Source organism: Neofelis nebulosa, chromosome 9 (genome assembly GCF_028018385.1).
Source record: "Neofelis nebulosa isolate mNeoNeb1 chromosome 9, mNeoNeb1.pri, whole genome shotgun sequence".
Classification (NCBI taxonomy): Eukaryota; Metazoa; Chordata; class Mammalia; order Carnivora; family Felidae; genus Neofelis; species Neofelis nebulosa.
This window is the reverse complement of record NC_080790.1, coordinates 82,002,953-82,027,237: the sequence shown is the minus strand read 5'-3', so window position 1 is coordinate 82,027,237 and position 24,285 is coordinate 82,002,953. Positions and strand designations below refer to the sequence as shown.

Below are 24,285 nucleotides of genomic sequence, written 5' to 3'. Positions count from 1 at the left end.
TGAGCTTAAATCAGTATGTGTATGTTATTAACGAGAACCTGAGGTAATTACATGTTTGGTCAAAAGCAGTCTCTTTGAGCTCAGTGTAACCCAATTTGTGATTTACAAAGCACAGGATGCTGGCCTGAACCAAAGTGAGTCTTATATATAACATACGCTGTGCTTCTGTGATGCAACAACCAATTAGAAAAGCCACCTACGCCTTTCCCAGTTAATTTCGCTTTTGAAGTTTTAAAACCATTTCATTTTAAAAGATACTAACGTAATTCTTATAAAAGTAAAATTTCTACAGTGTAATCAGCCATTTAGCTAGATTTGCCTTTATTCTAACAGCAAAGTAGAAGTTGTAAATTGAAAAAGGTATATGGATCACATTAATTCAATCCATTTTTTTGAAGAGGTGTAAGCTTGTATATTATGGGCTAATGAGAAACCTGAGAACACCAGCACTTTCGTGGGGCTTGGCTGCATAGGTATTGGATCCCAGGACTGTGTTTTTGGAAGCATTTTAGGGATGGATTTCCTGATCAGAACAGTAGTGATTGCATAAAAACAACAGACCAGATATAAAGTGAAACCAACAAAATGTCTTAGTACCTAGGTAGAGTGTGCAAGAATTTTAAAGAGTACGTAAAAATATGCGTTACTTTTCCAGATACCCTTAAAATGCTAAAGTGCTGCCCTTCAAAATATTATTTAAAATAAGCACGTGAGCCATCGCTTTCCATGAGAATCATTACAAGATACATTAAGTAGTGGTACACACCACTTAAAATTGTGGGAAAGTGTGTACTCTGTAAGAAAGGTGAGTGATAACTGTTTCTTTGAAGTTGTTTAAATGTATAAACACTGCTAAAAGAATTAAAGTAGTTGTATCTTGGGATCTGATTAATTTTGAAGCATTTTTTCTTTCTACCCTATGGTGTAACTTAGTGCTGTCTTTTTACAGGTGATTTGAAGATACTACAACTAGAAACCGGAACTAGAAAACCCAGAGAATTCAAGATACGTTGTTTTTAACATGGCACTCAATTGAACTACACTTAAAAGTTGATTACAGTTACTGAATCCCAGGACTATAGTTGATTTCAGGTAACCTTTCTTCTACTTTTAAACATGTTTAATGAAGAACCTCTTGCTGGTGTTTAAATTTTTTTAATATTTATTCATTTTTGAGAGAGAGAGAGAACAGGGGAGAAGCAGAGAGAGAGGGAGAGTCGGAAGCAGGCTCCAGGCTCTGAGCTGTCAGCACAGAGCCCGGCTGGTGTTAAATGTAAACCTGACTCACTTTTGGGGGGGGAGGGGGGTAAAATGTTCCCTAAATATAACTACTGTTTTTTGTTAACTATTTAGATTTGGAAATCTTTCCTCTTTCAAGTAAACACCAATAGTGTGATCTTGGAATTTTTAGCAATAGTCTATTTGCAGAGTCCAGAACTTGTAAATTCACCAACTGAATTTATCTGTAACCCTCACATCAGGATGGGCAGTGCTTTTTGCAAGTCCTTTGTGGACATGTACAGTGCAGTGAAATTTTGAGGCATGTGACACATTTTTTCCAATTGAGGTTTAGTAAGAGGACACTCTGCCTTCTTGTTTCAGCTCTCAAAGTGTCAACAGTGTATCCTTCTCCACTATGTATTTAGCGTCTTTTCCAAAATTTTGTACCTTGGTGATTTTACAGTTTAAAATGGCCCCCAAGCATAGTGTTGTCTCCTGTTCTCAGCACATGAAGGCTGATGTGCCTTATAGAGAAAGTACATGTTAGGTAAGCTTTGTTCAGGCATGCGTTAATAGTGCTGTTGGCCAGTGCCGTTCAACGTTATCAGAGAATCAGTAGGTCCTGGAGCCCTTCCAACAGTCGTCCAAACTTTGCCATTCCCAGAAGTATCTCAATAATACTTTTGGAAGTATTTGGAAGTACTTTTGGAAGTAATTCCCAAACCTAATAACGTAAAACAGTGATGCCCACTTATAGGTATGGAAATCAAGGCTGTTACTATCATTTTGGATGTCTTAAAGGCATTCCTCTAGTACACTGGCTTGGGTTCTTAATTCCTTTAAGCAAATACATTTATAAATACCTTACTTTCATAAGATTACATAAGACATAAAATTTCTTATAAATCTAGGAGTACTATTTTTTTGCCAGTATTATAAGGTTGAAACTCCTCTTTAAACCAGTAGGCTTGGTTTCCTTTAACTTTTGCTGAGGGTTAAATTGGAAGGTGAATTCCTGTTGAATAGATTATTTCCCTATAAAGAGCAGGCTTTGGAAGTACCTCAGTAAATGAGGAATTTTTCATGCTTTCTTCAAGTAAAAAAAAACACATAATACAGTTCATAAAAAACTTTAATGTAAGGCACTGTTGTCCAAAGTTAAATGAGGGATAACAGCCCACATGACGCCAGCCACCTTGTCCTCCTACGTCTCAAACAGGTCATCTGCCCTAGCACAGGCAGCAGGGTACAGACTGTACATGACAGTTCCTCAGTGGTGATGTTATCTCCCAAAACATGGACTAATATTTTTCCTTTAAACAAGAAAATAACTATCTTAGACTAAGAACTGAAGAACTAATGAACAGCTCGAGAGGAAAAAAACAGAACACTACACCAGCTATTATAGTCTCAAAAAAGGTTTCTAAGAGTTTCCATGTTTCTAAGAGGTCCAAGGAATGCATGTATTCTGTTGTCTATTAAGTCCCCATGACAAGAAAGGATAAAGTTAGAAGCATTTCCTTGGTTCAAACTGTGCTTCAGGAGGCGGTAAGGGCTATACGCATAAATGGGTTCAAGGACCAAACTTCTGTTTGCCACTTGATTCAAAAACACTTAACTGATTTCACCTCAAGGGCAGTATGACAAATTCTTAAGAATGTCTTCATTTACTCTCATTAAATACTAAAATATTAGAACCTTAAGAAAACTGGGATTCTTGATTTATCAGTAGCCTGTAAGTTGTGTTTTAAACAAAAACAGGCACCTTGGTTCTACACTGCTAAAGACCGCATCTACTTTTTTGCAGGAACTTTTTTTGGATAACTGCTAATCCTAATCATCAGCAAAGACACCAAAATAGACACATTTTTCTAAGTTCTTACCAAAAATCCATTTCAAGGAAAAAGTCATCCAGGAAGGGAAAATTTTGCTTTAAGTAGATAAAGTAGTGTTTATATGCATTAGGCCAAGCAATCCACTCAGGGTTCTAACAGTTTAAAAATTAAGTCACAATACAGCTGAATAATGAATGTGGTGGTTCTGATGAGGTATTATTTTGACATTTTGGTCTCGGAAGGTGTTTCTCCAGTGTCCAAGGTCTTCAACAATCGGAAAAGGCCAGCAGCTTCTCGTATCCTGCTGAATTCAATACAGAATGCCTGCACTTCTATAAACAAGTCCTGCACATTAATTATTTTGTTACGGATCAAGGACTGAAGAAAGACACACACAAGACGCACCAAACGATTCTGAAAAAGAGAAAGCAAATTTAGTGTACCTGTTTTCTTGGCAGGTATTTATAAAATTTACAGAAATCTCTGCTACTTACCTGCATATATTTATCCTTAATTTGTTCACAAGTAGAGATGCAATTTGATATGTAAAGGTGAATAAATTCAGGAGGTAGATCAACAGCTGTAGTGAGTCTGTTTCAGAAAGTTAAAAAGTTAGGGCTGTTAAAAAAACACTGTTACCCATAAAATATAAAATTCCTCTTTGGTCATTTAGTCAAAATTTCTGATAGATGATCAGTTACCTACTTTTAAACATACTTATGCAAATAAGCCTGAGTCACCCACTTTGTTAGTCAATGGCACTTCATTTTTTAAGTCTATACTTAGCATTACATTACACATGAAAATTACTCATAATTTTGAACACCACATTTCTGTGATCTTGGTTGAATCCTAATTTGTAGTTAATGGTCTTCAAGCTCTAGTAAGTAATGTTAACTAAACCCCAATTACATGTAAGCGCTATGCAAGGTGGTAGGTCCAAGAAGGTATAATTTTTAATAAGTATAATTAAGGGCTAAAATGAGGGGTTTGCAAAAAGCAGTGTAAATGAAAAAACAGGAAAAGCCTTAAAAGGTCAAGTGGCCTAAAACTGAAACCTTGAAGTATTTCTTATAATCTAGCAAGTGATGTGAGAAAAAGCTGGGATCTGGGATTAGTGTGGCACATTCAGGAACATGGTGATAGAGATCCGGATGGAATGTGACAGAAGGCATTGGTGGCACATTAGTGTCTCCAAGAGGAAAGCTGGTATTTTCTGAAAGATTCTGTGGAATATTTTAAGGAAAACAAAAAGATGGGAATTCCATGTTCAGATAAAGGTATGCTATGCTAACTATACAGTATGAATTTCCAAAAGGAATTCTAAACTTCTTTGACTACAGAACCTTTCCCCATAAAGCACCAAGGAACCAGTGCTCTGAGAAAAGTGCTGTGGTCACTTGAGATTGGGGGGGAGAGCGGGGGGGGGGGGGGGGGGCATAAGGAACAGACCTCATCCTTGAAATTATTCTCTAGAAAGAATACTACTGATAAAAAGATGTGGTTATTCTTGGACTAAATACCAAATAGCTGGTGAAAACAGTGCTACAAGAACATAGTGAAGGGGGAAAAAGCTGGCACTGAGAGGGCAGCCGGTCCAAGGAAGGGAGCAGAAGCAGCCCCAGAAGGAAGTGAGTCTGCACTGGAGGGAAAAGCCTGAACAGGATAATGCAGACACACAATAGTGTATTTCCAACAAACAGCTGACCAGTTTTGCCAATGACAGAAAATAAAGTTGAAAGCCTCATGCCTGCCTCCTCTCTCTCCCACCCCAGAAAGAACACTCCTGTACACATACTTGTGATTACTTAGTTCTTACTGGCTGATAAGCTTAAAAGAGCAGCCTTCAGTACAATTTCAAGAAGGTTAAAAAAAAAAAACCAAAAAACTAAAAATGTGTTGCTAGTTTTTGCCTTCTGGCCATTTAATCAGGATCTAGATTCACACTGCCCCCACCCACACCCGATCAAGTATAAAAACTTACCGATTTACAACTTCCATTGAATGCAAAGACATGTCCATGTTGACCAGAACTGAAAAATACTCCGTGATCTGGCTTGACTGCATTAACTTCAGCAGCATTTCTATAGCAACTAGAGGGTTGTTTTCCACTAAGTCTGGAAGTTTGGCTGGAGTGAGGCCAATATGATAAACGAGTTTGGGGTCTTTTTCCAATTCACCCAGGAGCTAAATACAACCAAATTTTTAAAAAGAGAGAGGTTCTTGAGTCAAATATTCTCTTTCCTGCCTACAAAACCAAACTTTAAAATTATCTACATTGAACCCACTTGGTAAATTTCTTCCCTCAAACCCATCATAATCTTGTATTAATTTTTAAATTTACATTTAGGCTGTGAAGATATTAAAATGCAGACAACTTCAAGACTAAAAATGCTAGTGATCCCTTTCCAGGGCATTAAACCAGCCTCAGTATGGTCTGGTTGGATAGAATGCTGTGTGGACTGTAACAGTATCCTCCTTAACAGCTTTGTAGGCTTTTCCTATCCTCTGTTAGAACCAAAAATTATCTTAGTTGCCAACCAGTTCTCCAGAAAAGCACAGGCCACAAAGAACTGAGAACAGGGGAAAGAGTGCAGCCCAGGCAGAGAACAGACACTCAAGGAGAGAAGCATGACAGGAGGAGATCGCTGCCCTGTCGTGGTGCCTCACGGCAGGACCGTACAGTTCAGGCCCTACTCACGCGACGCAATCTAAATAAATACCTTCAAAAGCAGTTCTGCCAAATAAGTGGTTTTTCTTACAAATTCTCTATGTTCATTCCCCTACCTGCCTGCATATACCACAGTGGACTGTGTTTTAGGATGGCCTAGCAAACAAAGCGAACTACGAACAGCTGTTATTTGACTCTGAAAGTAACATTTTCAGTGGTAAACTGGATTGGAAGTGTCAGTATGTCCTCACAAGTTCCACTGTTTAAGTTTGCAAAGCTGGGTAAAATTCACCAAACAGAAACCACCCACCAGGTATCCTTGCCTTTCCCAGCCCAGGGGAGTCTTACACAAAGAACAGCAGGGGCTATTCTAAATCTCAAATCCACCACTAACCAGCTGTGTGACAGTGGCTAGCTTACCTTCCCTAGGTCTCATTTTCTTCCTCCATAAGATGTTAATCTCACTTACCCTCAGTAGTTACTGTCCAGCAAATGTAACAACATATGCAAAATGCCAAAAATGTGAGATCCATCCTACCCCTCCTCTCCCATAGTCAAAATGGCCCCAAATAAGTGTTGATACGTGTTGAGTCATCAGTTTTTTTCCAGAGTAAAATGACCAGAGTGGGAGGGGCAGAACAAAGCTCCAGAGATCCAAGACTTCTTGGATCCAAAACATTATTATTGCTGGCTCCTATCGGCAGGATCATTTTATTGGTCATTTATCATGTGAAGGATTAAAATAAAACACCTACAAATAAATACATACCTGTGTTTGTTGAGGAGAAGATAAGGGGCTTTTGAAGGCTTTGGCCATTATTCGCTTGATCTCCACACCAGTGCTATTCTTGACACACATTGATTTGTCCCATTGAATCGCATGGTCAGGCTCTGTTGGATTCAGCCAAGCCAGCTCATCCTCACAAATGTGGAGTGGAGGTGGTGGACGAATAAACTCTGGCCGGAAATGGCCTGTAACGAGAGTAGAAATGTTTGCTTCGATCAGTAAGCTACCATCTATGCACATCTGTATAAAGATAACATGATAAAACTTGCAGACTTCAAAATCCAAAGCAGAGATGATATAGAAAGTCAGGGTTTTATTCAGGATGCCATAAAAATGAAACACTGATATAACATTATTATTCCAGAGCCCAAATCTACTTTTCAGGAGAGATGAAGGCATTACCATGATCTGATGATTTTTAATTCAAGCATGATCACCACTGAGAAGCAAAAGGATACAACTTCACATACTGGTGAGAGTTCTGATGGGAGAAATGAAATGCTACTTGATCTCACTCTTCCTATTCTTAGTGACCGGTATTTTTTTTTTTTTAAGTAGGCTTCACACCCAGTGCAGAGCCCATCGTGGGGCTTGAACTCACAACCCTGAGATCGAGTCCTGAGCTGAGATCAACAGTCAGACACTTAACTGACTGAGCCACCCAGGTGCCCCATTAATTACTATTATTTTATTCAGTAGTAGTGAATAATTACTATTATTTTTTTTTTCAACATTTTTTATTTATTTTGGGACAGAGAGAGACAGAGCATGAACGGGGGAGGGGCAGAGAGAGAGGGAGACACAGAATCGGAAACAGGCTCCAGGCTCCGAGCCATCAGCCCAGAGCCTGACGCGGGGCTCGAACTCACGGACCGCGAGATCGTGACCTGGCTGAAGTCGGACGCTTAACCGACTGCGCCACCCAGGCGCCCCAAATTACTATTATTTTATTCAGCACTATTTGTGGTTTTTTCTTTGCATCTTCTAATGTTGAGGTGGCAAATTATGTGTGGATAAAATGGCAGGGAACAAAAAAGTACAGTTGGCTTGACATTCCCAAATGAATCCAGAGACTTTCATAAACCCCTGAATTCACAAATCCCATATTCATTTTCATAGAACAGTAAAACAACAATAGGAAAATGCAGTGACTCTACCTCAATTGTTGTATGAAATAAGACTGAACCCTAAGTTATAAGCCCAAGAAAATAAATGCTGGCTGGGATTTTTGCTGAACAAATTTCATAACTCACTCTGGTTTCCACACAGGGCCTCAGATGGCTTATTCTGACCATGGGTCCTAGCCCCTGCCAAATTTGAGAATGGTTTGTTGAAAAGGTTTTCTGGCTAAGAATCACCAGTTTATCTTCTACTCTCTCTTCACTCACATCCAGCATTTTACATCTAGTAGGACTAGCATCTCAATCTCTTTTCAGACCACTTATAAAAAGAAAAAACTTTTGACATCTCAGAAGCAGCACTACTTATAGGATAATGAAAACATTCCCATGAAGTACGTACGTTTAGCCAGACTCCGTATCTGATTTGCTTTTCACATACTTTTCTGATGGTTTACGCAACACACAGTAAGCAAATATTAAATGAAAACCAGTATGTGCCATGGGGCTGTCAGGCACACTTGTGCTCCGCTTAGACTTCAAATATTAAACCCATTTATGTCAAAGATCTAATAATGGCATTAAAGTCATGTAAGTTTTAAACTCATGGTGACACTATAATTTGGAGAACATTTTCTTATCCCTAAGGATAAAGCATGCCTTCATCACTAAAACCACATAGAAGCCTGAATACAAAAGTTAATAAATTACAGAAGACTCGTTTCAGTAAAATCAGAAGTTGTATCTTCAGGAATGCTGATAAAAAAAACTTGGCATGTAATTTTATTAAAGAACACAGACCATCACTACTATGTTCTACAAGACACTATAACTGGGAAGTGTCTCACTGAATTCAAGTTTAAGCAGCAACAAAAGTAACACCATGTTTTAGAAAACCAAAAGTCTCAGGATGCTGGTAAAATAAAACCAAGTACAAAAAAGTAATATACCTACTTTCAATAGGTGGCTTTGGTCCACTGACTAAAGCTTCTGTGATTTGAGAGGCAACTGAGCTGTCAAATCCAGAATTAGAAGAATCTGGGTCTGGGTCACTGAGAATACTAGGGAAGCTAGCCTTACTTTGGGTTGGCAATTCAGACTGGCGTTCTGAAAAAGGGTAAAATAAGAGACATTTTTAAATTGAGGGCAACACAAGGAAAGTGAAAAAACTAACTGGGAAAAGCTGTCTGCAACATATGAACAAAGGGCTAGATTCAGAATATAGATACATCCCCCCCTCCCCCACCAATACAAATCAGCCAGGAGCTACAAAACCCACCAATAAGCCAGCAGCAGCTGCAACCACACTCTCAGCCAGTTGTGCTCGGGGGCAGCCACACCCGCCAGAGCATCCCCATCTGCTGCAGACCAGTCACAACAGAAGGGTACATACAGCCCATACAAGGGATATCCATAGCGCCGGACTGGTGATCAGGGGGGATTTAAACTAGTGGGCTCCACAGGACATTTTCTATATAAGGCCACTACTTTCAAGTCCGAGAGATGTAAGTGACATACCTAATATATAGAAACACAGAGTCAGACAAAACGAGACAGAAGAATATGTTCTGAACCTCAGAAAAGAACTAAAGGAAACATAAGCAATCCACCTGATGAAGAGTTCAGGTAATGGTCATAGAGATGCTCACACTGGACCGGAGAGAAAAGTGAATAAGCTCAGAACTGAGCTGAAGAATACAATAACTGAAATGAAAACTAGAGAATAAATAGCAGATGCAAAAGAAAGGATCAGTGATCTGCAAGACAGGGTAATGGAACACACCAAGCACAACAGCAAAAAGAAAAAAAAAATGAGGATAGGTTAAAGGATTTCTATGACAACATCAGGTATTATAATGGGTCCCAGAAGGAGAAGAGAAAAAGGGGCAGAAAACTTATTTGAAGAAATCATTGTTGAAAACCTCCCTAACGTGGGGAAGGAAAGAGCCAGCCAAGTCTAAGATGCTCGGAGAACCCTACACAAGACGAGCCCAAGAAGGTGCATATCAAGACACATAATTAAAATGTCAAAAATTAAAAGATAGAATCTTAAAAGCAGCAAGAGAAAAGCACATAGTTACAAGGAAAACCTCAAAAGGCTGTCAGATGTTCTTTCAGCAGGAACTGCAGGCCAGAAGGGAGTGGCATGATATTCAAAGTGCTGGGAAAAACCCTACAATCAAGAGTACTTAACCCCAGCAATGCTAGAACTCAAAATTGAACGACAGATAGTTTCCCAGACAGACAAAAGTTAAAGTTCATCACCACTAAACTAGCCTTACAACAACTGTTAAAGGGACTTCATAAGTGAAACAGAAAAAGCCATAATTAGAATAAAATTATGAAAAGAAAAAAAAATGCACTGTTAAAAGCAAATGCATACTAAAGGTAGTAGATCACTTATAAAGCTAGTATGAAGGTTAAAAGACAGAAGTAGTAAATCAATTATATCTATTATAATTAGATAAGGGGCACAAAATAAAAAGATGTAAAATATGACAATATATACATGTATGTATACATACATATACATACAATACATCCGTAAAATACAGAGCCAGGGGTGAGGTGGGAGAGTAAAAATATAGTGCCCTTCAGAATGTTCAAACTTAACCAACCATCAATTTACTTTAGACTGGTATATACAAAGAATACTATATATATAACTCATAGTAACCACCAACCAAAAACCTGTAACATATACATAACAAACAGGAATCCAAACATAACACTAAACAAAGGGATCAAATCACAAGGGAAGAGAGCAAGAGAAGAACAGAGAACTATAAAAACAACCAGAAAACTAACAAAATGGCAAAACATACATATCAATGAATACTTACTTTAAGTGAACTAAATGCACATTTACTTTTAAGTCAAAAGACAGTGACTGAATGGATTAAAAAACAAGACCCATTTATATACTTCCTACAAGAGACATGTCCGATGTCACACATCAGATCCAAAGACACAGACTGAAAGTGAAGGTATAGAAAAAAAAATATTCCATGCAAATGGATGGGGGGGGGGGGCAGGGAGGAATACTTATACAGGACGAAGTAGACTTTCACAAATTTTTTTTAATGTTTGTTTATTTTTGAGAGACAGAGCACAAATGTGGTGGGGGGCAAAGAGAGAGGGAGACACAAAATCTGAAGCAGGCTCCAAGGCCCTGAGCTGTCAAGCACAGAGCCCATCGCAGGGCTTGGGCTCAAACTCAAGGACCATGAGACTGTGACCTGAGCTGAAGTCGGAGGCTTAACTGACTAAGCCACCCTGGTGCCCCAGGACAAACTAGACTAAAACAAAGACTGTACCAAGAGACAGAGAAGGGCATTATATAATCATAAAAGGGACAACCCAACAAGAAGATACAACAATTGTGCATATTTATGCACCCAACATAGGAGCACCCAAATATATAAAGCAAATACTAACAAACATAAAGGAAGAAATTGACAGTAATACATAATAGTAGGGAACTTTAACACCCTACTCACATCAGTGGACAGATCCTCTAAACAAAAAATCAATAAGGAAATAGTGGCTTTGAATGACACACTGGAACAGAGGGATTTAATGGATATATCTGGAACATTCCATCCTAAAAGAGCAGAATACACATTCAAGTGCACATGGAACGTTCTCCAGAACAGATCATTTATTAGCCCATAAAACAAGTCTCAACAGATTCAGAAGGATCAAGTCATACCATGCATCTTTTCTGAACACAATGCTACAAAACTAGAAATCAACCACAAGAAAAAAACTGGAAAGACAACAAACACATGGAGGTTAAATAACATGCTATTAAACAATGAATGGGCCAACCAGGAAATAAAGAAGCACGTGGAAACAAATGAAAATGAAAACACAAGTTCAAAACTTTTGGGATGCAGCAAAAGCAGCTCCAAAAGGGAAGTTTATAGTAGTACAGGTCCACCTCAAGAAGAAAAATCTCAAACAACCAAACTTTACATCTTTAGGAGCCAGAAAAAGAAGAGCAAAACCTAAAAGCAGAAGGAAGGAAATAATAAAGATTACAACAAAAATAAATGATCAAGTGGAATTTATTCCTGGGTTGCAAGGACGGTTGAATATTCACAAATCAACCAGTGTGATACACATTAACAAAACGAAGGATAAAACTGATATGGTTATCTCAATAGACGCAGAAAAAACATTTGGCAATATTCAACATCCATTCATGATTAAAAACTCTTACTAAAATGGGTATACAGGGAACAAATCTCAGCATAATAAAGGCCATATATGACAAACCCACAGCTAACACCACACTCACTGGTGAAAAGATGAAAGCGTCCCCATAAGGTCAGGAACAAGACAGGCATTTCCACTCTCACCACTTTTATTCAACACAAGACTGGAAGTCCTATCCACAGCAGTCAGACAAAAAAATAGTCTGGTAAGAAAGAAGTAAAACTTTCACTATTTGCAGATAACATGATACTAACCTATAGAAAAACTGAAAAGACCCACCAAAAAACTGCTGCAACTGATAAACTCACTAAAATCACAGGATACAAAATCAACGTGCAGAAAACCTGTTGCATTCTAATTTTTTTTTTTTTAACATTTGTTCATTTCTGAGAGACAGAGCACAAGGTGGGGAGGAGCAGAGAGAGAAGGAGACACAGAATCCGAAGCAGGCGCCAGGCTCCAAGCTGTCAGCACAGAGCCCAATGCAGATGTCAAACTCACGCACCGCAAGATCATGACCTGAGCCGAAGTCGGACGCCCAACCGAGGCACTCAGGTGCCCCTTCATTTCTATACATTAGTAACAAAGTAGTAGAAACAGAAACCAAGAAAATGATCCCATTTACAACTGCACCAAAAACAGTAAGATAACTAGGAATAAATCTAACCAAAGAGGTAAAGACCTGCACTCTGAAAACTATAAAGCACTAACGAAAGAAAGTGAAGATGACACAAAGAAATGGAAAGACATGCCAGGCTCATGGCTGTGAAGAACAAATATTATTAAAACGTCCATACTACCCAATCTACAGATTCAATGCAATCCCTATTAAAATGCCAATAGCATTTTTCACAGAACTAGAACAAATAATCCTAAAATTTGTATGGAACTACAAAAGACCCCCAAATAGCCAACGCAATCTTTTGAAAGAACAACAAGGCTGGAAGTATCATGCTCTTGGATTTCAAACTACCTGCAAAGCTACAGTAATCAAAATAGTATAGTACTGGGACAAAAACAGACACACAGATCAATGCACAGAATAGAATGCCCAGAAATAAGCCCATGCTTATATGGCCAATTAATCTACAAGAAAGGAGGCAAGAATATATGACTGGGGTAAAAGACAGTTTCTTCAATAAATAGTGCTGAGAAAACTGGACAGCTACATGCAAAGAACGAAACTAGGCCACTTTCTTACACCATACACAAAAATAAACTCAAAATGGATAAGAGACCTAAATATAAAACTTGAAACCATAAAACTTCTAAAATAAAATATAGGCAATAAACTCTTGGACATTGGCCTTAGCAACTTATTTATAGATACGTCTCTCCAGGCAAGGGGAAAAAAACAAAACAAAACAAAACAAACTGAGGCTACATCAAAATAAGAGCTTTTATACAGCAAAGGAAACCATAAATAAAAAAGCAACCTAATAAATGGGAGAAGCTATCTGCAAATGATGTATCTGATAAAGGGTTGATATCCAAAATAAATAAAGTACTACAACACCAAGGAAAAAAAAAAAAACCCCAGATAATCAGACTTTAAAATGGGCAGAGTACCAGAACATTTTTCCAAAGAAGATACACAGGTGACCAACAAACACATGAAAAGATGTTCAACATCACTGATCATCAGAGAAATGCAAATCAAAACCACAGTATGACCTCACACCAGTCAGAATAGCTAGTATCAAAAAGACAAATAGCAAATGTTGGTGAGGATGTGGAGAAAAGGAAACCCTTGTGCACTGTGAGAATGTAAACTGGTGCAGCATGTCTGGAATACAGTATGGAGGTTCCTCAAAAACTAAAAACAGAAGTACCATAGGACTCAGTAATTCCACTTCTGGATATCTACCCAGAGAAAACAGAAACACTATTTCAAAAACACATAGGCACGCTTATGTTTATTGCAGCATTGTTTATAATAGCAGGATATGGAAGCAACTTAAGTGTCCATCAAAAGATGAATGGATAAAGATGTGGTATATATATACACAATGGAGAATTGTGAAAAGGAATATTAAAAAAGAATGAAATCCTGCCATTTGTGACATGGATGGACCTAGAAGTTATTATGCTAAATGAAATAAGTCAGACACACAGAGACAAATACCATATGATTTTGCTTCTGTGTGTAATCTAAAAATATGAAACAAATTAAAAAAAAAAAACAGAAACAGACTCCTAAAGATAGAAAACTGGTGGTTGCCAGAGGGGAGGGAAGGAGGAGGATGGGCAAAATAGGTGAAGGGGATAAAGAGGTACTAACTTCCAGTTTTAAATAAATCATGGAATGAAAAGTACAGCGTAGGTTATACTGTCAATAATGCAATAACTTTGTATGGTAACAGATGGTAACTACCCCTAACATGATGAGCACTGAATAAATGTGCAGAACTGTTAAATCGCCATGTTGTACACCTGAAACTAATGTAATATTGTAGGTCAACTATACTTTAATGTCTTAAAAAAAAAGTCAAATCAGTGTTTTAAAAAAGAAATAATGGGCTGACTTCAACAAGCATTTTATTTCAAAAGGCTTGGATGGTCAATAAACATCTGAAAATATGTTCAATCCCATTGGGGACAGGGGTGGGGAAATCAGTCAAAACACAAGATCCCCTCCAGATTAGCAAAAATTAACATCTGAAATTATCAGATGTAGACAATGTCACGTAACTTGCACACTGGTAATGGGAATGAAACATGGCACAGCAAAATCTGGAAAATAATCTGCCATTAGCTAGTAAAGTTTTACATGTGCTTATCTTTCCTGCTAGAAGAAACACTTTCATATGTACACTAGGAGAATGTACCAGAATGTTCATGGCAACATTACGCCCATCAATAGTAAAATGGATAAAGAAACCACTACCATTATGTCATCAACATGGATTCATCTTACAACCCACACCCAAAAGAACACTGTATGATTCCACATGCACATCAAGTTTAAGAACATCCAAAGTTAAACTATAGGCATGCACAGTTTGGAGGGCTATAAAGTAAATCATGAATGATTATCACAAAAGTCAGGTTAGTGATGGGGAAGAAAGGGAGCAGCAAGTAGGAGAAACACATAGGGAGCCACAAGATCCTGAAACGATTCCATTTCTGAACTTAGATAATGGTTGCTCCAAGGTCACTTTATAATTCCTTAAAATGTACATGCTGGTTTTATGAAATTACGTATTTCAGATTTTGTAATTTTGAAAACACAGAGCTAAATTCCTAATTCCTTAAAGAGCTACCAGTGTTAATAAAAGACCATCGATCCAATGGAAAAATGGCCAGACATGAAAGATTTCTTAGATCTGTAACCACATGTTCAACTCATTCAAGGAAAATGCTAATTAAAATTATCCTGAGATGCCATTTTCTCATCTCAAATTACTAAAGCACAAAAAATTAACATACTCTTGACCAAAATGCAAGGAAAATGTTTAAACTGGCACATTGTGTGGTAAACTAGTAAGTGCAAGTTGTCAGGAATTTTTATAATAAAACCTCTAAAATGAATACTGACATTGTTAACAGGGTAAAAGTGTTACTTTTACCTTATAGTTACTTCTGTTTAACTTGTCTGCTTGTTTATTTAAAGTTTAAAAAAAAATGCAAAGACATCCTCCATAAACACACCTCTGGTCCATGAACCCTACCACAAGACCTATGAATTGAGGGTCTCTGCAAAGATCATCTGTGTGTAGTCAGCTCCAGAGAAGACAGGTGCATCACTTTGTTTTTGTTTTTTGGTACTTGTAAAAATGAATGGATTAGGACATCTTCAATCTGGGTAGGGGACAGCAAGCAGCAAGCTTAGCCACTGTGCCCAATTTTCTCAAGACTAACGTGTTCTTTTCTGGGCTTGATATACTTTAAAACTTTCTCACAAACTAACTCAAGTCATCCTAAGTTGCAAGGGAAATCAGATTGTCACTCTATTAAATACAAAACTAGAACCCTCAGAATATCTATCCCTTCTGAAGGTAAGGTGACTGAAATTGCCTATCCTCTGTACCCAGCTTTCATATTATCTTTTCAAAATTGTATTTTATTTCTGTGAATAGATTGTATCCAGCACTAGTGACCAATAGGTATTTCTGTGTACGTTCAATCTTAAAAGCCTTAAAAAGATTTCTCTTGGTTTCAGAAAATAACCACTGTTATATTGTTGATACCCAGGAGTTAAAAAGTGAGGTTCAGAGGTTCAGAATACTCCAAGGAAAAAGGAGTTTATTGAACAATGTCACAGATGCATTAAATCTAAGAAGGATGGGAAACTGTCAAATTAATTAATACTGCAGCTCAATCACAAGATCAAGGTTCAAAAATTTGCCTATATATTAGAATTTCCCTAATGAATCACTCTCAAGTGGTTAAGACCCATTCGTCCATATTTTTGCTGAGAGCAGTTAAACAAAAGGCGCCTCTTCTTACCTTCCCTACTCAGAGATGCTCTGACCATCCAGATCAAGAAAGTCCCCCTATTTTCTATTACAACATGGTTTTGCCTCAAGAGAATCCATTCATTCGTTTACACATGTAACACAGAAGGTGCCAAAACAATCTTGAAACAGAAGGAAGGACACAGCAGAGGTTTCATATGTCCTGATTTCAAAACTTCCTACAAAGCTACTGTAATCAGAAGTATAGTAGAATCCAGACAGGCAAAGCAATTATTATAGAATAGAGAGCCCAGAAATAAACCCTTCCATATATCGTCAAATGATTCTCAACAAGGGTGCCAAGACAAATTGTTTTGACTATTCAGGGTCCCATGGGATTTCATATGAATTTTATGGTGGGTTTTTCTCTATCTGCAAAACACATTGTTGGGATTTTAAGAGAAATTGCACTGAATCTGTAGATCATTTTGACATCAAGAAAAAATTTTTAAACAGACTAAATTTTATCCAGCATTCTTCTTAAATTGGAAACACAATCAATTCAGGTGAAAACTCAGAGTGAACTTCTGTGCCATGTTAACAAGGATCCAGTACTGAAGCTGTTTTTCACAGAAGTTATTAAGCTTTTAGCACAGTTACAAAGACCTTCATTTTAAGTGGAGAAGCTCATAAAAAAAAAAAAAAAAAAAAAAAAAAGGCGGCCTAGTGCTACCACACAAGAATACCCAAACCACTGATTCCTCCTTACCAGCCAAGGCTAACTGAAGCCCACTAATGTCCACAGACTGGCCCATATTTCCAACATCCATCAATGCGATCTGTCGAGGTGTTTTTTTGAAGAGTTCCCTTGGGGGTGCCAGCATCAGCTGGGAAAGAAAAAACTTTTCTGGTGGAGTTATAGGAGGTAAAAATCCTGTAAACAGAAATGTATAACAATTTCTCCAATGGTTATTTTTTAAAATTAACTTGACTCTGGTAAAATTAGCATTTGCTACTTGCCATTTCCATTCACTTATTTTTAAAAACAAAATTAGGTTTCAGTGAACCAAATATATACATTTATGAAAATGTAATTAAATATGTCATTTGAAATTCTATTTGTGGCAATATCAATGAAACTTAAGGTTTTTTTACCTGTATTTCCAACATGCAAAGGCTAAAGCTTACCCGTGCAAGCAAAAACAAAAAAGCTACAGTGCTCAGAAATGCTCTTCTTGGAGTGCCTGGGTGGCTCAGTCAGGTTTTGATCTCATGGTTTGTGGGATAGAGCCCCAGCGCAGAACCCTCTTGGGATTCTCTCTCTCCCTCTGCCTGCCCCCTGCTTGTGCTCTAATAAGTTTTTAACATTTATTTATTTTTTGAGAGAGAGACAGAACATGAGCAGGGAAAGGACACACAGAGAGCGAGGAAGACACAGAATCCCAAGCAGGCTCTAGGTGCCCAGCTGTCAGCACAGAGCCCAACTCAGGGCTCAAACTAACGAACCGTGAGCTCATGACCTGAGTCAAAGTTAGACACAACCAAATGAGCCACCCAGGTGCCCCTCAAAATAAATAAGGTTAAAAAAAAAAGTTTTCTCTTCTGCTGCTGCAACTGTACAGGTTGAAGAGACAAGGAAACGTCACTAGGGCAAATACACTTCTCACACCTGCTTCAAAACAGTGAAGCTACAAAAGTCCCACCGTGCCAAATGCTGTCCCCTTTTGTTCCATATCCAGTGGTTCACCAAGCCTCATCCATTCCCCAGGGGCACTGTCCCCAGACTCTGCTCGCTCCTCTCTGACCCCTCCTCTCTTCTCCTGCCTGAACTACAGGTCAGCCTTCCTAATTTCCCCAGCTCCCAGTTTTGACTCCTGCCCACCCATCACCCAGTTCACACTCCCACTTACCACCTAGTCATATTTTTATGTACACATATGCTCACAATGCTTAACCTGTTTACACAGGATTAAACCCAAACTTCTGCGCCATTTTAAGTCCCTTCATAATCTAATCCTGACCCACTTGCCAAATATCATCCTCCCCTCCAACCCACATATCCTACATTCCAGTTGCACAAAATCTTCCAGGTTTTAGGAGTCCTGATTTCAAAACAAACAATATATCCAGCTCTTTAAGAGTACCTGACAGGGCCACACCCTTCCCTCACACCCCACCCCCCCACACACCCCTTACTCCACCTCTAATCACCATCCAGCAAAAACATCACTCCCTCTGAGGACGTCTCCAGCCACACAGGTAGTTGTTCCTCTCTGCTACCAAACATTTTATATGTGACATCTAATACAACTCTTACTACACTGGTTATGACTCCATTTATGTCTCCCCAACCAGACTGCAAGCTTGAGTGAAGAGAAGTCATCCTACTTACCTAGCTCTGAATCTGAATCATCTGAAAAACTTTACAAAAATATATCTATTAGACGTTCACCCTAGACATACAATATAAGTCTTGGTGTTGATATAGCTTCCATTGTCCATTTAAGCACCATCCCTGCTTTAATGAAAGTAATGCAGTCTATGGTCTACATCTAGGTTTACACTCACTACATCTGAGAATGACGTAAGTGATCCTTCCTATGCCTAACCTGGCCTTCAGAATTCAAAGGGCTCTCTGAATAAATCCCACAATGTCCCCATTCTCTGCTAAGGGACTCTTAGGATGGTAGGTTTTGACAACCCATAATATGTTCCATTGCTTTCTGGGCATTCTGGAACTCCCTGAAAGCCTAGTTCAGAACTAGTACCCTAAAAGGGCATCTTACCCAACACAAAGTTTGTCCCTCTTACATAAGAGCACCGCAGGAAACCAACTGGAGGATGTTTTAGATCCAAAGGGGGTGCCACACATGAACACCAAGTGGCCTGCAACGTAGAAACCCTCCTGTGCCATGAAAAACTTCATGGTATTACTTCAAAATCCACTGCCTTCACTTTTAACTCCCTGTATAGTGGCCTCTACCCACACCGTGTTTTGCTCATTTTCTCACAGGTTGAGTACTCTAAGATCAAACTGTTTCCCACCTCTAATTACCTGCTTCCCCCAGTACACTGGTCTCTGTCTTAGTCTTCCAAGTACCCTTATCACTAATCACCATCCCCTCTGTGCCCTTCTGCTTTCCTGGCTGAGTCTTCTCCCAAAGTCACGTCTCAAAAGGTATCTCTTTGAGTTAAAAAGAAAAGGCAGCCTTGAATGTAACCCACAGATCTGATCTCACCAATGCTGCACCAATATACATTTTACATAACGTCCAGTAGTCATGCGTTTCCTAACTTAGGCCGTAAATTTGAGACTACCTTTTATCTTCTGCTCCCATCACATTATCCTAGGACACGCAACAAACCAACGAAGGTGGCGCAAAGTCCTTAAACGCCGTTTAATGTCTATTTCCGCCCAACAACTTCGAGTTCTGAACGAATTCTATTTACTTGACTGAGACTTAAACCAGGAGCGGGGTGTCATTAGTTACAACGTCACACATCTCAAACGGGCTTAACAAGAATAAAGCGCGACTGAGTTGCTAAAACTCTCAAGCCCCACTCAGCTGCTCATGGCCTGTACAGTTGAGAGGAATAATCTGCGGTGCCCTGAATCTGTAATTAAGCTACCAATTCTCCATATTTGGGGGGGGGGGGGGGGGATAGACAATTTCAAAAGGAGACAATGTCACTTGCGGATGAACTCGCACAAGGATAGGTGGAAAGTTCCCAATCTAACCACAGCGCACATCTGGCTTCGGAAGGGACGGGCTGCCCCGGCGTACCTGAGAGGGGCGGCCTATCGGGCTCCTGGCCGCCGCGAGCGGGCGGCGCGGGGTTGAGCAGGTGGGCGAAGCTGGCGGCGAAAGGGTTGGCGGCGAGAGGCTCGGTGCGATACATCTCCCAGAGCAGGTAGAGCGCGGTGAGGCGTTGTGCCGCGCTGGGCAGTAGGTCCGGCTGCTGTAGCAGCATGACCAGCACCGAGCCCAAGCGGAAGTGGTCGGCCTTGCTGAAGTAGTGGTGGAAGGCAGTGGACAGGCCCTCGAAGGTGCTGCCGCCTCCCGCCTCCTCCGAGATGATACTCAGCAGGCTCGAGAGCTCCTTCGGGGTCAGGCTCATCCTGCCCGCGGGCCCCCCCGGGCCTCCACTGCCCGGCCCGGGGCCGCCTGCTCCGCCTCTGCCGCCGCCGCCGCCGGAGCCTCCCGGGCCACTCCTGGACGCCGACCCCGCCGCTTCCCGGGCACCCCTCTGCTCCGCGGCAGTGAGAAGTCGGCCAGACGCCGCGCTCACCCCGCCGCCGGGCATCAACCTCGACCGCCTGCCCTGCTTCCCGGCCGGAGCGGCCCTGGCGCCGGCTCGCCCTGTCCCCACGGCCGTAAAGCGCGCTGTTACACGACAGCGTCGCAAACAAAACACGTCGGAGAAGCCAGACAGCGGCAGAGCGGTGGGGCAGCGCCGAGCGAAAGCGAGGCCGGCTGGAGCGAGGCCAGGGAGAGGATCCGGAGACGCTGGGTGGGAAGGGTGAAGAGGCCGGAAGCGGGGGCGGGGCCTGCGGGAGGGGCGGGCCAGCGGGGTTCTGGCCTCTAGCGGCTGTGGGACCACCCGGCGCTGGGGGCGAGATCTGCACTTCCGCGATCCCAAGCGGACCTCCTAGGAGCTCCCGGGGCGGTGTGTGGCAGTCAACGGTTCCGACGACTGTGGGCCACGTTATCGTGTGGAAAAATGCGTCTTAGATTCAAAATGGTTTTCTTAATATAACATACGTGATTGTTCATGATTTTAAACTGCTTAAGTGCAAGTAACTGAACAAGGACATTTCTCATAACCAAAGTTAATTTCGTCTCACATTTTTTTTGCATAAATGGAATCTTACTGCACTTGAGTTTTTGTACATGGTTATTTTAACAGGATATTGAGAAAATTTTTCCAGTTAATACTCATTTACAAAATTGTTATGCGACTTTTTGCTTTCTCTGCCCTAAGGCTCTGATTCTGGCCTTGAATGTGCGTTTTAAGGCGCTGGGGAAACTTTAGGAATAGTAGCTCCAGGGGCCCCTGAGTGGCTCAGTCCGTTAAGCATCCAACTTCAACTCTGATCATGATTTGGCAGTTTGTGAGTTGGAGCCACCAGTCTCCCCACCCCCTCCTCTGCCCAGGGCTCTGCAGTGACAGCTCAGAGCCTGGAGCCTTCTTCAGATTCTGTCTCTCTCTCTCTCTCTGCCCTCCCTTGCTTGTTCTCGCTTTCAAAAATAAATAAACATTAAAGAAAAATTAAAAAAAGAAAAAAGAAATGTAGCTTTCTTGACAATGTTCTCTAATTAAAAAAAAAAAAAAAAAAAAAAAAAAAGTAGCACCAGCCCCCAAAGATGAGGGCCCAAGTATTTAAAAAACCAAAACACCTCCCCAGGTGACTAATGTGAACTCAGGGCTGAAATCAGTGGTATTCCCCAGACTTGCCCAGCCCCCTCCCTAGACTTAACGAAATCCTAAGGGATTTCTGCCAGGCAGGTTAGGGAAATCCGGTCTGCACTACACAATGATAGCAGCTCAAGAATCATCTAGTTAGGCACCACCTTCATCTCAAGTAAGACTGAAGGAAGAGAAATGGCCGGGTCACCAGGTATGCAAATTATGAAGGCTGCTGCAATCCACTGCTAGATTGTCCACTTGAAAGATCCTGCCAAAACATTTTTTTTTAACGTTTATTTATTTTTGAGACAGAGAGAGACAGAGCATGAATGGGGAGGGTCAGAGAGAGGGAGACACAGAATCGGAAACAGGCTCTGAGCTGTCAGCACAGAGCCGGACGCGGGGCTCAAACTCAGGGACCGTGAGATCATGACCTGAGCCAAAGTCGGCTGCTTAACCAACTGAGCCACCCAGGCGTCCCCTGCCAAAACATTTCTAACAGCAGCAAATACTATTTGCTAACACCTGGACCGTTGGGAAACTGACTCAAATTAGCTAGAAAATACTCTCATTTTCTTTTTTTTTTTTTTTTTTTTTTTTACTGTGGTAAACAAACCTTACTGTGTTTGAGCCATTTTGCATTTTGGGCTCTCTTTGTAATAGCAATCAGTACACATATCTAGGTTTTACTTTTCTTTAAAGATGTTTCAAAATATTTGAACATACTACCCACCACCATCACCACCACCGGAAGAACTAAATACTTTTTTTTCCGTAGGACTGATGAGGGAGCTATAAAGCAAGCTGAGGGCAAAGCACAAGCTAGCACACACACACACCCACCAGGTGGGAAACGTGTGAGATTCCTCAGGTACTTCAGGCTGCCCAAGAACAAAGGAAAGTACAGAAAACAAATGGTTAAACTGATACAATTACCAAAGAAAAGGAGGATCTTACCAATAGCCTAAAGTCCAGGAGCTCCCTACTGTCATAAAGTCAATGCTTTACTAGAGGGAATAACAACCTTAGCTTGACATTAGCCAGGCCTCCAGTAATCTGTGAGTCTTCTTTAGCATATAGAAATACCTTTATAAACTTCCTCTTGACTTTACCTCCCCCATCTTCATACTATGTAGTCAGTCACTCTTCACAACCCCAGTGAAGCTCTTTCTGCCCACAGGTCCTGTCTCCGTGCTTTAATAAAATAACCTTTTTGCACCAAAGACGTCTTCGAGAATTCTTTCTTGGCCATCAGCTCTGAACCCCACCATCACCCCAAAACCCCATCAGGATCATTTTCAAAATTAAGATGATATCCAGAGTTTCCTACATGTTCCCTGAAAACAGTTCTCATGTCCTGAATTAGTTTCCTGGCAACAAATAATGACAAACTGGGTGGTTTAACACAATAAAAATTTGTTTCCTCACCGTCCTAGAGGCTAAAAGTTCAAAATAAAAGTGTGGGTTGGCAGGGCTGTGCTCCCTCAGAAGGCTCTAGGGAAGAATCCTTGTCTCTGAGCTTCTGGTGGTTACCAGCAGTCTCTGGCATCCTTTGCCTCATAGCTGCCCCATCCCCATCTTTTCCTCTGTAGACACATAGCCTTCTTCCCCGTGCGTCTGTGTGTCACGTGGCTTTCTTCTGGGGACACCAGTCATTGGATTTAGGGTAGACCCTAATCCAGTAGGACCTCACCTTCACTGATTATGTTGTCAAAAACCAACCTCTCTGCTTCCGGGCCAGAACACAATGCGAACACAGAGTTTGGGGTAAAGAGGAACAATAGCTTTGGGGCGTCTGGATCGCTCAGTTGGTTAAGCGTCCAACTTCGGCTCAGGTCATGATCTCATGGTTCATGGGTTCCAGCCCCGCATCAGGTTCTGTGCTGACAGCTCAGAGCCTGGAGCCTGCTTTCCATTCTGTGTCTCCCTCTCTCTCTTCTCCTCCCCCGCTTGTATTCAGTCTCTCTCTGTCTCAAAAATTAACATTAAAAAACAATTTTTTTTTAAAGAGAGGAACAATAGCTTTATTGCTTTGCCTGGCAAAGGAGGCTGCAGCAGGCAGCCCTTGAAAAAACTGCAAGCCTGACCCATTCCCCCTCCCTGAAGGAAAGGGCGGGGGAAGGGAGTTACTGGGAAATACAGGGCCTGGCCAGTTTCAACAGGAATTGTGTAGGTGCTGCCAACCTCCAGAGTAGTTTTCAGGGTGGTACCAAGTTCCTGATACAAAAGGCTAAGAAGGGAGGAGGGGAGGTGTGTGGAAGAGAGGAAAATGGTTGCTTTAAAATCGACCTTTGCTGAAGCATTAGTGCAGCCATTTTGATTTTTGTGCAACTTTATGCTTTTAAGCGGTTTCACTTACATCTACAAAGATTCCATTTCCAAATAAGGTCACGATCTGAGGTTCCAGGTGGACATGAATTTTGGGGAGACACCATTCAACCTACAAGACGCTGAGGGGAGGATTGCTGACCCAAAGTTCTTCAAGCTAGACTAATAATTAAATTTACATGAGACAGGTTAACAGTAGGGAAAAAGCCCCAGAGTTTTATTACATGGGCACGGAGGTCCACTAATGAAATTGAAACCTAAAAAAATGATCAAGGCAGTTTTCATACTTTTTAGACAA

The 24,285-nt window shown here is 40.7% G+C and overlaps 2 protein-coding genes across 3 annotated transcripts in view; one reads left to right on the top strand and one right to left on the bottom strand.

Moving 5' to 3' along the window:
- Window positions 1-3,635, top strand: part of RNF149 (ring finger protein 149) — a 35,335-nt gene extending 31,700 nt beyond the window's left edge. Inside the window, exons 8-9 of the mRNA XM_058684471.1 lie at window positions 950-1,092; window positions 3,299-3,635. The gene's annotated coding sequence lies outside the window, so the exon portion shown is untranslated. The remainder of the gene's footprint in view (window positions 1-949; window positions 1,093-3,298) is intronic.
- Window positions 2,336-20,714, bottom strand: CNOT11 (CCR4-NOT transcription complex subunit 11). 2 transcript variants are annotated; one of them, XM_058684469.1, is made up of 7 exons: window positions 20,036-20,699; window positions 17,020-17,184; window positions 8,587-8,739; window positions 6,497-6,699; window positions 5,041-5,243; window positions 3,551-3,647; window positions 2,336-3,470 (listed from the first exon to the last, which is right to left on the bottom strand). In XM_058684469.1, exons 1-7 carry the CDS (start codon window positions 20,553-20,555, stop codon window positions 3,273-3,275), a joined length of 1,539 nt encoding a protein of 512 aa, XP_058540452.1. In that variant the 5' UTR covers window positions 20,556-20,699; the 3' UTR covers window positions 2,336-3,272. The 2 variants fall into 2 exon arrangements, with proteins under 2 accessions (XP_058540452.1, XP_058540453.1); XM_058684470.1 differs by lacking the exon at window positions 8,587-8,739 and having other exon boundaries at window positions 20,036-20,714.
- Window positions 20,715-24,285: the final 3,571 nt, after the last annotated feature.